Source organism: Exophiala xenobiotica, assembly GCF_000835505.1.
Source record: "Exophiala xenobiotica strain CBS 118157 unplaced genomic scaffold supercont1.5, whole genome shotgun sequence".
NCBI lineage: Eukaryota > Fungi > Ascomycota > Eurotiomycetes > Chaetothyriales > Herpotrichiellaceae > Exophiala > Exophiala xenobiotica.
Window position 1 is genome coordinate 207,662 of NW_013562490.1, and position 11,993 is coordinate 219,654.

Consider the following 11,993-nt stretch of genomic DNA (forward strand, 5'->3'; position numbering starts at 1 on the left):
AGAGAGGAAGCGGGCACGCGCCGCAGCCTCGTGAGTCGTAGCGTCCTATTGACTTGACAGCCTTGGCATAGACTGCCTCGTCAGGACACTCTTTCGTTTGTAACTTCACTGAACCACCTGAAGTATGGACTCCCATACCAGCCATACGTCACATGCGCAATCATCGATGACGCTAAACTCCTGTTAAAGCTGTGGTGCTTGTGTCACCGTCATGAGATGGATTGGCCGGGATGACGCATGCATTTCTACAGTCAGAGTTGACAAGCCTGATATCGGATTCAAAGAGAAAGTACAACGATGTGCGTACTGCCGCTGAGCAGTCGCTCGCCGACCTCAAAGCCATCTCCGTAACATCGGAGACACAATTGGCCGGTGACCTCTTACGTCGGCCTCAGTTTATCGATCCTTTTGTTCTGGCTTGCAAGTCCAAGAATGCCAAATTGGCAACCAGTGCAACCGTTTGCCTGCAGCGTCTGACAGCAAGTAGCGCAGTCTCACGCGCAAGGCTCCCTGATATTTTGGACGCCTTTCACGATGGAGTCAACTCCGGTTACGAGCCGCAACTCAAGATATTACAAACGCTACCCTCTTTGCTCCAACTCTACGGAGATGACCTGCGTGGTGATCCCCTGGCGAGGACGCTAGAGATCTGTGCAGCTCTTCAATCCAGTAGGACTGCGATTGTAAGCCACACAGCTACTGCAACATTCCAACAACTCGTCTCAACTGTGTTCGAGCGCGCTGGACAGACTGGGGGAGCTCAAACCGCAGATGACGAGAAGGGAAATGTATCTGAGACTGGCAACGAGCCCTCAGAAGTGACGGAGGATGATGCAGTCCGCTTGTTCCGGGATTTTTCCTTGCTATTGGACCAGGAGCAGTCACAGTTTCTGAAGGTAGAGGCCCTGTCATCTGGTTTTCTTCTGGAAACGCTGCAGACAGTGTTTCTAAGTCATCCCACGTTCCTGATGTCGAACGTGGATCAGCTGCATGATTGTTGGGAACACCTCACGCATGGCCTGTCCAGGATTCTGGCTAAGAAGGACGACTTTGGCCAAGTTGTTCGAGCCTTCTCCATCATTTTCTTGATCCTTCAAGACTATGAAGACAGTCTACAAAGTCACTTGACGCGTCTGTTTCCCTCACTTCTAAGTACTCTCGAAAAGGAGGGTAATCCGCCCTGGAAGCGTGCGTTATGCCTGGAATTCTTTCGAGGCATCTGCTCGGATTTCACGGTTCTGAGAACCACTTTCGACTTGTTCGATCAAGCGAACAGCTCGGATAAGGTCATAGGTCCGTTCATGTCTGCAATGGTTCGCATTGCTGCGGAAGACCCATCATTAATCGGTCTCGGTCGCCAATCAACTATACCTGTGCAAAGGAGCAACGATGCCGAGAGCGAAGAGGCAGCATCTATAGAAGCCCAGGGTCTCGGCGGCGCTATCACCTCAGTATCTACGGGAGATTCCAGTACTACCGGTATCAGTATGAACTGGAGCGTACTACATGTACCGCTTATGGATCAACCTGAAAAACAGAACCCTCCTGCGGTACCCAGCACTTACCTATATTCGCTCGTGCTGGGCTGCATCGCATCCTTATGTGATGGCTTGTCTAAATTTGTCATGCCACTCAGTGTCCCGGGCCGGCCGACGCAACGGGAGAGTCTGGATGAGGCGCAAAGAAATGGTTCCAGTACGGATCTAGTCGAAGACGGAGGCCAACGCAAGCCGAGTCGAAGTGCAGCGTCAGCCAGCAAGTACCAGCGACTTGTCAACCCTTTGAGTCTGACCCAACATCCACTGCACCATGAAATTCAAGCTTGCTCTGCACTGATTGAATCGTGCTGGCCCGCAGCCCTTGCCACCTGCTCAACTTTTCTGAATTCGGCTTTGGACTCTGAGTTCTATCATATCTTGATTCGGTCGGTCCAGAAACTTGCTCAGGTGTCTGGAGTATTGGAGCTTTCGACGCCAAGGGATGCTCTTCTGACGACTCTGGCTAAAGCTTCCATTCCTACAAATGCTAACAATATCATAACGACTTCACAGAACGCGAGACCCCCAACTCGGTCTGGAGCCCCTGACCATGACAACGCGAATGGCGATATCAGGTCCCCTACTGAACCGCCTTCAAACCCGAGCAGGCAAAATGTTCCACAGCCCCTTAACGTTCGGCATCTACTCTGCCTTCGGGCTCTGCTGAATCTGGGGATTGCGCTTGGGCCCACGCTTGAACAGGATGCTTGGTTCATCCTTATTGAGACTCTGCAAACAGTTGAAGCCTTGATTGCGATACCCTCTGCAGTGTCAATGAGCTCATTGCTGAGCAGTCCCCGGATTGGCGTTTCGAGCAGTGAGGGACAAGCTACTCTCGCGGGTGAAATAGCTGCTGTGCAAGCCGCGACCAAAAGGATGTTGGAGAGTACCAAAAGTTACAGTCAAGAATCCTTTTCAATAGTAGTACGGTCAATGTTCCGCCTCTTAGGTCAAAGTGGCCTAGATGAGGACTCGCAGCAACCCGAAGAGAACATCACGTCTCCGCTTTCACCGACAAGACTTACACCTGGAAGACCGCCATATCGGACGTCTCGCAGCGTATCCGGATTGTGGACGAAGTCGAAAACACTGGATCTGGAGATAGGCTTTGTTCTTAACAAGATAAGTGAGATATCGCGCATCAATATTCACCGCTTCACCTCCACATCTGAGGGATCTTGCTCGTGGGGTTTGATAGCCAGGAGGCTCCTGAATATTTCGCAAGACACTGGGTTTTCAGGCAATTACCGCTTGCAGTCAGCCAGCGTACTCGACTTGATCTCCATGGAGACTATGAAACTGCTCGACGATCCTCGGCTTGACGCTGCGGAAGCGGAAGAGATCAGACTGCGATGCTTACAAGCCTTACTTGAGCAGCTAGAATCTCTCGACCAGAACGGGACCAACAGTTATGACAACATTCAATTCGAGGTGCACAAGAGACTGCTAGAAGCTCTGGAAAGCATATTAAGCCATAGCGGAGATTCTCTGGGCAGCGGTTGGCCGGTCGCCTTCAAAATTCTATTCAGGACAGTCTCAGAGTGTGTGGATGGACCTAAGCCCGATACCGTGTCGATTGAGGAAGAGCAAAATGATGAGCAGAACGCACAACTGCTGCGACTCTCGTTCAGGTCCATTCAGCTGATTACATCCGATTTCTTGGCCGCCCTCTCGGCAAAGTCACTGTCATCTTTGTCCCAATTGCTCCGTCAGTTTGGCTCGCAGTCTTACGATCTGAATGTTGCATTGACGAGTACAACTCTACTGTGGAGCCTGGCTTCGCAGATATTGACCAACATCGAGACCATCGAGCTCGAGACAATGCCAGCTGCGGATGTCCTTCCAAATGACGGTGACGTAAAATACACAGCGACGTCTGCTGCTCTTTGGAGCATTACCTTGCTGCAGTTGGTGGCATTGTCAAAGGACCCGCGACTGGATGTACGCAACGCGGCCATCAGAGTGCTTTTGAGGATGCTAGACGCTTCATGCGAGAGTCTCAGCCCCAGTGCCTGGGCCGTTGCTCTCACCACTGGCCCATTAAGTGCTATCGAATATGGTATCAGGCAATGCACCTCAGATACCGCAACTCAATCAGACTGGCTGGCATCAGCATCACAACTGGTTGATGGGAGCATTCAGCTTGTTTGTCACAACATAGCAACCATTGTCAAGCACTCGGGGTTCAAGCATACTTGGTCTGGGATAATGCAGGTGTTCGAAGCCTTCTTGAGCATGGGATCCCTGCCAGCTTCCTCGTTGGTTTTTTCGAATGTGTCAAGGTTGCTATCCACTCTTCGAACATCAGGAACGGTCGAAAAAGAGTTGCTAATGCCCATTCTGAAGCTGTGGGCTTTACATCATCCCAGTGACATTGATGGTGAGAGCATGCCAAATCAGCCGGCATTCACTGCGCACATGCATGCCGTTATTGAGGCACATGAGACAAGCAGCCAGGCCGTGACGGATTTCCAGCTTGACGACCGCGATATATCAGCTCTGTTGATGGATACCATCGAGCAGACTGTCTTGTTGTGCACACACCCTCCATACACCAGGGACGTGAAAAGCCTAGAAGCAGAGCAGAAGGAGGCTTGTCAAGGGTTGGTCATCCTGAAGCGTGTTCTCTGTGACGAGGCAGCAGAGTATTCCCAGTATCTACTCCGTCTTGTGAAACTCTGTCTGAACATTCAAGGCGGCAAAGTTGCTTTTCAGAATAATAAGTCTGCCATCCACAAGTCAGCGCAGAAACCAACCTTCATTGCTTTTGCCAGTGCATGTGTGGAGAATCTAAAGGTACTCGTGCTTGAGCAGGCAAACGATGACAACCTCATTCCGACTTTGGCTGTGCGGGAGTCTTTCGAAACCCTATCCGCCCTGATTGATACGAAATACACGGAGCTTCCCACAAACACTCAAACGCCCCTCTGGCGGACAGCGACCATCACGGCTGTTGTGCTGTTGGAAGCCTTGCAAAAGCACGTAAAGCTAAACAGAGATGCCAAAGACATTGCACGGCTCGGTCGGCTTCCGGACGCAATCATTGCCACGGCGTCGAGCATACTAGAGCCCGGCGGGCTTCGCAACCGGCCACTGAAGCAGAAGGAAGAAACCCTCCTGGATGATGAGACCTTTGACATCGAAACCTTTCGACACTTCCATGCTGCTTTGATCTCGATCTTTCAGCACGACGAGATCCGACAAGACGCCTGCCAGCAATACGCGATCACGCTTTTCAAAGCATCTCTCCTCGCTAAGCCATGGTTCTATGACCTGCCTGAAGACATTGCCAACGAGCCCCTGCAGGACCTATTGTCAGTAAGGCCGGGAAGTCTCCACCAATCGGTCTTTGTGGTCCGGAGGAGGACATGTTACACCGCTATGGACGCCTTATTCGAGCTCGTCCAGCGACCGGAACAAGACGGGTCAGACTCTGGGCTGTACAAACTCGCTCGCGCAGCGTCTCCTTACATGTTGCTGCGCGTAGTGCACCCACTCAAGACGTTCCTGGCGGACCAGCGCCTCCGCGGCATGACGCCACCACCCATGCCGCAGCAAGTGGAGTTGCAGACTATTCTTGCAAAGTTTGTCGAATTGCGCAGTCATGATCGTGCGCTACAGGACGTATCAGGAAAGGAGAAGCAGCACGCCGGTATGTGTGGTGGAGACGGCAAAGAGCATCTGCGGATATTATATGCATTCATGGTGCGCGTGCAGAGGTTCTGGCGAGATTTGCCTAGATTGAAAGGCCAGGGGGCGTGGCAGGCCGACGGGCCAGGAAGGGGCATTGACGAGGCCTTGGAACAGTGGAGTCGCATTGTAGGGGAAGACTGGGGTCTCAGATGAAGCTGGATGAGTTTGCGGGCGGTCATTTAAGGACGACCAACTCTGAAAGATCTACGAATGGATGATCTTCTGCACGAGGGAGGAGATGCTGATGACAATACGGATCGAGTGACTATGTGCGGAGAGTAAGGGAGAATCATAATGTTGTTTGCGTGACTGTCATAATTAACTATATGGGCTTGCCATCAATTTTGTGTTAGGCCGAAGGACATGCCTCTGCAAGGCAGGCTCCTGTATTCCTGTATGGACATATGCACTGTAGCAGAAGTCTTTGTCGCTTAAGGATGGCCTTTGGGATAGAGATTTAATGTCAGGTAGATTCTTTGAAGACCATGAGTACAGAGTGGCCTGCATGCCCACCGCAGGTGGAGGAGCGGATTGACAGAGTGATTGGAGTGCGGGTGTCGAGTGGTACCTCCCAAGCACCTTATCCGGGCACTAGCCATCCGGCCACAAGTACCGCTGAGACTGGAACCAATATGCCTTGAGCATGAAAATTGCCTTATGGAGCGAGGGTTCATCAGGAGCCGTAACGGTATAAAGAGTCGAGGAAGAGGAAACAACTTCCCCATTCGACGAATCAGGCAGGTGTCGGCATCGTGAGCATAGGTTGTTTTCCACCGACCCCCGGGTTATCGATGGCTAATTGAGGAGCTGATTCGGGTGCTTGTCGGAATAGCACGATCTCTGATTGCTTGAAATATCGGCGAGCATCTGTACACAAAGGTATTAGTACTTGTCAAGCGGAAAGGGCATGAGTTCCAGATATGCAGAGGGAGATAGTGGCCTTTCGGATTGGCCAGCGGCTACAGGACCTAACCCGAAATCTCAATAGCCGACAAATCTCCAAATGCGCCATATGCATCGAGACATTCGAGCGATAGAGGGTGTTTGCCGTCTCATAAGCGGATCCTTTGAGGTACAAGGCTATGAGCACAGATCGAACGTACCTTCGTCAATCAATACAAGGCTCAGGTAGTATCGGGTGGAGAATTTCTTGTTGACATCGCGGAACGTAGGCGTCAGGTCGAACCCTCCTAGGAATAATCGAATGGGTATTGTCTCTCCTGCTTTATTGTCAGCCTTACATGTGAAGGGTTCTGGTATTCGGAAAATCCGGCCTCGTATATGCCTAACTGGTGGCTTGATCGTAGGCAGAGTCCAGGGCAAACGTACCTCGCGAAGGAGAACCATCCATGATCTGCAGCCGTTAGCCATTCCAATCCTGGAAGTCTGGGATCTCAGCATACCTCGAAGCGGACCAGAGTTTCGCTCTCGTTGTACTGGTTTGGTGCGACTCCTGTGGTTTCCCTCCGAATAATGGACAATTCCATGTGCTTGATTTTCAATCTCACCAGCAAAAAGTATATTCGGCCAACAATGACATCCTTGAGATGGTATTTGCTTTTGGAGTATTCAAACTCTATGTGAAGACAGTCCTCAATACCGACATCCATCTTAATCGAGCTGTTCGTCTCGGGGGGTATCCGGTAAGAGTAGACCCAGATGTCTTTTTCTCGGATCACGTCCGCCATTCTTCTGGACACCGTGACTCGAATAAAGTACCGTAGCTTGACATTGATGCCATTGTATGATTCGTATTGCTTCTCGACGTTCTTGAAATTGAAGGGGAAAGTCTGCGGGTGTTGCAGTTCTCCCGGTGCTGCAAGCTCCTGACCGAGGGAGAGAAATTCGTAGTGATTTCCACGATCGAAGAACATTTCTGCATGAGAAGAAGTCAGCCGAACTGCGCCGCAGGCATCGCTACTAGTGTCGCGCTGATGAGTGAAGGCATACCAATCAGTCCAATGAACTGCACTTTGATGCCGGTGTGCTCTAAACGCTTCCCATCTTTTGGTCTGATTGTGACTGCGCCCTTCACCGACTCCCCATCGAGATACAGAGGTGCCTTCTCTCGCCTGTTCTTGTCAAGTTTGACGTCGACTGTTTGGCGGTCATCGGCGTCCTCGAGCACGATGTCAATGTCGACTGGGGTGGAAAAGAAGAATGAAGACATGATGATAGGTACAGAACGCACAAGAGGCTATGAAGAGAGGTATGTGTGGGTAGTATACAGGAGCAGTGAAGGCTCTGATGGGTATCTAGTCGTCGTCGTGTACGCAATGGTGATCTCGCCCGCTGTAAGTCGCCAGTGGCCGCGATGCTAGGCTCCTGCCGCTTTACAGCGCCAAGCCTGGAGCTTCGACATGCCATGGGGAACAGAAGCTAGCCGTGGCTAATAGTTTCCTCCGTAAGTCGGAAATTTGCGCCAATCACAAGTGATAGGGCCAAACCACGCGCGCCAGCGCGTGGCCGCGAGCAAAACGCGTTTTCATAGCAAAATGCCATTTTATAAAATAGCCATTGCAATGCGACATGATGCAACACCAACTAAACGTGTTCACTTGCAAGTATCTAGGCAGCCGGTAGAATAGCGTCATGCTTCCCTGCCAGCGGGTTTTGGTGCAATTCTAGCCCATGGCTGTTTAGCTATCTGCAATGGTACCTCGGGGTAAATAAATTGGGCACCACCCGCATGACTCTTTGTATGTTGCGCTCTTTTGATAGGCGTCGATTCCTTTGTAATCTCCTGTTGATAGAGGCTTAGAATAGCCTCCCCAACTGGCGTAATGGGTGTTTTGGCTATTCGGCGTATCTCTGTTGGTTGCGCGCCCTCTAAATCGTCATCGTCGCTGTCCCCGTATTGTGCGGGCTTGCGCCATGGGGTCTTTATCTGTCTCTGCCATCTTTTTATCTCGCTGTCGTTGCGCGCGCTCTACTTTTAATAGTTCTCTCTCGATTTGTTTGATCCTATGCTATCGATCCTTCTCTTCCTTATCTATCTAACGCTCTTGTACCTTGTACCTAGTATTGCTAACTATGATTGAGCCGCCTTTGAAGATATGACGCTTAGATTGGGGCCGCTTTACTTTTCTCTCTTGCGCGGCTCGAATTGATGCGAGATTAGTAATAGCTTATTGTCCCTCGAGTGCTAGAATTTTGCTCCCTTTGAGAAATGCCTAAAACTTGCGTTTTAGAGGACTTATTATTTACGTCTTGTTTATCTCTTTTTGTAGCTTATTACTTATATCCACTAATCTATTAACTTGATTTAGTGTTCGATGCGTCTCGTTTTTAGGCTCGGGGGTAGGAGTGCGGAGTCTCTCTGCGATTTCCTATACCTAATTAATAACAATGTTAGGGTTGTAAGGAACTAAACCTATTAGTCGTTAGGCTGATTTGATAGTATTTAATTTAAAGGTTTATTAACGGATCGACTAGATAGCCGCGAGGAAATTAAATCGATTAAATCTATCTACGAAATTCCTGATAGTTTTATTAACTGCCTTAGAATACCAATATTTATAGGGTTGAAAGTAGGCGATATCGAGTGGCTATAAGATATATATAGAATACGGAGGAAAACTAAATAATAAGATATTATTATCGGTCGCAAACTTAATAAAATTGAATTCTAGGTTACTCTTCTATCCGTTAAGGACGAGTAAGCGCTAGGCTCCTTCTCCAGCCTTTTTGCTATACTCGTCGAAGTGTTTAAGCTAATCGATGGCTTTATCGTCGTTAGAATAACCTAACTCTGTCGCTGCGAGTAAGATAGAGTTAGAAAGCTCTGGTATAAGATGTTTCTCTAGGATAATCTGTCCTTTTATTATAATCTATGGTGAGAGAATAGAGCCGTCGGCGTTAATAGTCTCTTAGACTATAACGAAGTCTCGATTGTCGAAGTCATTGTAGTAATTTTTTACTATCTTGCCTACGCTGATAATGACTTTTTTAGCCTTGCCAACGCCAACGCGAAAGCCTATTTGATCTATATTCTAAATATCCTTCTTACCAATACTATATTGCTCGATAACTCGGTGGAATTTTGAGTACTACTCCCGGAGACGACGGGGATCGTGGGACATCTTGCGCTCGATGGTAAGAGGTTTACTCTTTTTAATAACAATCCAATTACTTTAGCGTTATAGGAATCGAGTCCCCCAGCGCTCGCCAACAGTAGGAGGTTTTTCGTCCGTATCTATAGTTTTGGCTATCTATAAGTTAGCCAGCAACTTATTTACGAAACCATTGACTATAGAAGGTCTAGCGGGGATTCCCTATCTCTCATATCTCTTTAGAATGTTGTAAAGAGCCTCCTTTTACTCTTTAGAAAGAGCCTTATTGTGTCCACTATATGAGTATCTGTTATTTCGTTCTTTTCTGCGATTTCGAAGCCTGTTATAGCTAACGTTGAATTGTCGAGCCACCGGCTTGATTTTTTCATCTTTATGAGTGTCCAAATATACTAGGGCTTGCTCTATACGAGCCTCCTGGTCGTCATAGTTGTCAGGCATCGTGGTGGTGGTGGTGGGTAGAGATCAAGTTGGTGGCTATCAAAATGGCATTTTGCTATGAAAACGCGTTTTGCTCGCGGCCACGCGCTGGCGCGCGTGGTTTGGCCCTATCACTTGTGATTGGCGCAAATTTCCGACTTACGGAGGAAACTATTAGCCACGGCTACAGCTTCGTGAGCTTCACAGGAACCACGTCCACCTTTTGGACTAATAAGTGTGAATGGTGTGTGTATCGCAGACTCTACCGAAGTCGTGAGCTTAATTGTCACTTGTCTTTTATGGACTGCCGGCGCGAGTGACGCTGGATAGATCACGCGTGATTGCCCTAGATGTATCCCATCTGAGAGCACCATCAATCGCATCATGCATAAGGGAAGGGTACTCGTAAAACAAGGTAGGTTGTCAACGATCTCACGACACTTGATTTCACCGAGACCTCGGACTCGCTGCTGCCCATATCTCTCTCTTCACTGTACTGTATCAATAGGCTCGTCGGCTATTGCTGGGAAGCAGTCCGGTGGCAACACAGCTCGATTGCCGAAGTTTCCAGTCCCAAATGGCATCCGACCCTAAGGGTTCCCCGCGGGATGAGGCGCATCTTCCGGCAGTCTGGAACTTGCATATGACGCCCATCATCGCCTATCCTTGCGCCCCGTTCACCACAAAATTTCCTTTCTCGGGACTAACATTCGGTGCCTGGCTAGGATTGATTGGGCATGCTCCGCCCTGAAGCACGACGCCGGCATTGAGTGGTGACGAGTGTGGGGTTACAGGGCAACTGTCGCCCTGTTTCGAGAAATCCCATTCTCGTACGATCAACCGGTTCACTCGGTGCACCGCCGAACATTCTTTCGCTCTTCACAGTCCTTCTCAGTCCCTAAATAGTAGTTTCTGCAGCATATAATCTGCATCATCTATCGGTAAGTCTGCCTTATATACCGTCCGCGGCCTCCTTCATGTCTCCTCAATTCCTCAGCATTGTTATAAACACTTTTATATCATCAACCTCGCCTATCCTACGTCTGTTCACACTCTCACTCGTTCATTCGCCATTCCTTCTGTTCCTTACCGCCGTCTAAAAAGAAACGTCATCTTTCTCACCTCATATTCACCAACATGCTGTCCGCAGAACGAACAACAAGACCCCATCCTTTCCTCTACCCTAGCCGGCGCATCAAGTCCACCTTAGACGTCTCTGTACAAGCAATGCAGTCAGACAACGACCATATAGAGCACATATGGATCATCACCGGTCCCGCTGGCTGTGGAAAGACCACAGTGGCCCAGCATCTGGCCAGCGAATTGTCCTTACCTTATGTGGAGGGAGACGATGTACGTTTTATGCATGGTACCGCTCTGCTGGCTCCGCTAATGCAGGCTCACAGTTCCATCCTGCCGCCAACAAGCAGAAAATGGCCTCGGGCATTCCACTCACAGACGCCGACCGCTGGGACTGGTTGATCACTGTCAGAAATGAAGCCATCAAACGCCTGCAGCATTCGAATGGTGTTATTGTCACATGCTCCGCCCTCAAACACAAGTACCGAGACGTAATTCGAGTCGCAAACTACGAGCATCCTTCAGTTCAGATCCATTTCGTGTACCTCAAAGTTGACGAGTCCACTCTGCAGAAGCGGGTAGCCTCCCGAGTTGGTCATTATATGAAAGAGGGTATGGTGCATAGCCAGATGGCTGCACTGGAGGAGCCCGAAGAAGACCTAGAGTGGGATGTACTTCCGGTGGACGTTAGAGAGGACAAGGAGTCTGTCAAGAAACATGCCCTGGAAGTCGTCCAACAGAAGTTGAAGGAGTATGATGGGTTACCTAGACACCCCAATTGAGACATGCGTCGTTTTGGGGATACAGCGAGATTTATACATGGCGGCATCGACTTCAGCGTAGGCGCCAGGCGTTTGGCCTTTTGGTGAGCTCGGAGATATGAGTTGGCATCCGACTTACCAAATCTCACTGTACTGGTATAGAGCAATTGGTTAGACATCAAGATGCAAGTTGAAGACATTTGGAAACGGTGTCTTAGGATCGTTAGGGATGGTCCACGTGAATCTTTCGCCCAGCTGATCCTTTCAGGCGAGGTTGAAGTGGCAGATGTTTGGCCTGAATGCTGCCTTTCGGATTTTGTGCACTGACAACTCCTATCGGATTGGCCCTGCTGCAGGAAGAAGTGGAGGCCAAGATATTCTGTTTGATGCCGTCTTCAGACACAAATCTCATAGGACTGAATTCTCCTGAT

At 49.5% G+C, this 11,993-nt stretch overlaps 3 protein-coding genes across 4 annotated transcripts; 2 read left to right on the plus strand and 1 right to left on the minus strand.

Moving 5' to 3' along the window:
• The first annotated feature begins 129 nt into the window (after window positions 1-129).
• On the plus strand, window positions 130-5,698 carry PV05_07771 (uncharacterized protein). The gene has a single exon (XM_013457233.1). The coding sequence runs from the start codon at window positions 231-233 to the stop codon at window positions 5,382-5,384; it is 5,154 nt and encodes a 1,717-aa protein (XP_013312687.1). The 5' UTR covers window positions 130-230; the 3' UTR covers window positions 5,385-5,698.
• On the minus strand, window positions 5,515-7,509 carry PV05_07772 (uncharacterized protein). Its single transcript, XM_013457234.1, has 5 exons — window positions 7,182-7,509; window positions 6,635-7,107; window positions 6,561-6,585; window positions 6,335-6,451; window positions 5,515-6,098 (listed from the first exon to the last, which is right to left on the minus strand). Exons 1-5 carry the CDS (start codon window positions 7,399-7,401, stop codon window positions 5,965-5,967), a joined length of 969 nt encoding a protein of 322 aa, XP_013312688.1. The 5' UTR covers window positions 7,402-7,509; the 3' UTR covers window positions 5,515-5,964.
• Window positions 7,510-10,543: 3,034 nt separating this feature from the next.
• Window positions 10,544-11,788, plus strand: PV05_07773. 2 transcript variants are annotated; one of them, XM_013457235.1, is made up of 3 exons: window positions 10,544-10,662; window positions 10,872-11,074; window positions 11,128-11,788. In XM_013457235.1, the coding sequence occupies exons 2-3, from the start codon at window positions 10,949-10,951 to the stop codon at window positions 11,581-11,583; spliced, it is 582 nt and encodes a 193-aa protein (XP_013312689.1). In that variant the 5' UTR covers window positions 10,544-10,662; window positions 10,872-10,948; the 3' UTR covers window positions 11,584-11,788. The 2 variants fall into 2 exon arrangements, with proteins under 2 accessions (XP_013312689.1, XP_013312690.1); XM_013457236.1 differs by having other exon boundaries at window positions 10,662-11,074.
• The last annotated feature ends 205 nt before the right edge of the window (window positions 11,789-11,993 follow it).

Bases quoted from the DNA above. Each gene is read 5' to 3' on its own strand.
- PV05_07772 (XM_013457234.1), bottom strand. From the start codon at position 7,401: ATGTCTTCATTCTTCTTTTCCACCCCAGTCGACATTGACATCGTGCTC. The intron at 6,586-6,634 runs GTATGCTGAGAT...TAACGGCTGCAG, and splicing joins AAACTCTGGTCCGCTTCGAG to ATCATGGATGGTTCTCCTTC. The intron at 6,452-6,560 runs GTACGTTTGCCC...ACAATAAAGCAG, and splicing joins GGATGGTTCTCCTTCGCGAG to GAGAGACAATACCCATTCGA.
- PV05_07771 (XM_013457233.1), top strand. From the start codon at position 231: ATGACGCATGCATTTCTACAGTCAGAGTTGACAAGCCTGATATCGGAT.
- PV05_07773 (XM_013457236.1), top strand. From the start codon at position 10,859: ATGCTGTCCGCAGAACGAACAACAAGACCCCATCCTTTCCTCTACCCT. The intron at 11,075-11,127 runs GTACGTTTTATG...GCAGGCTCACAG, and splicing joins CTTATGTGGAGGGAGACGAT to TTCCATCCTGCCGCCAACAA.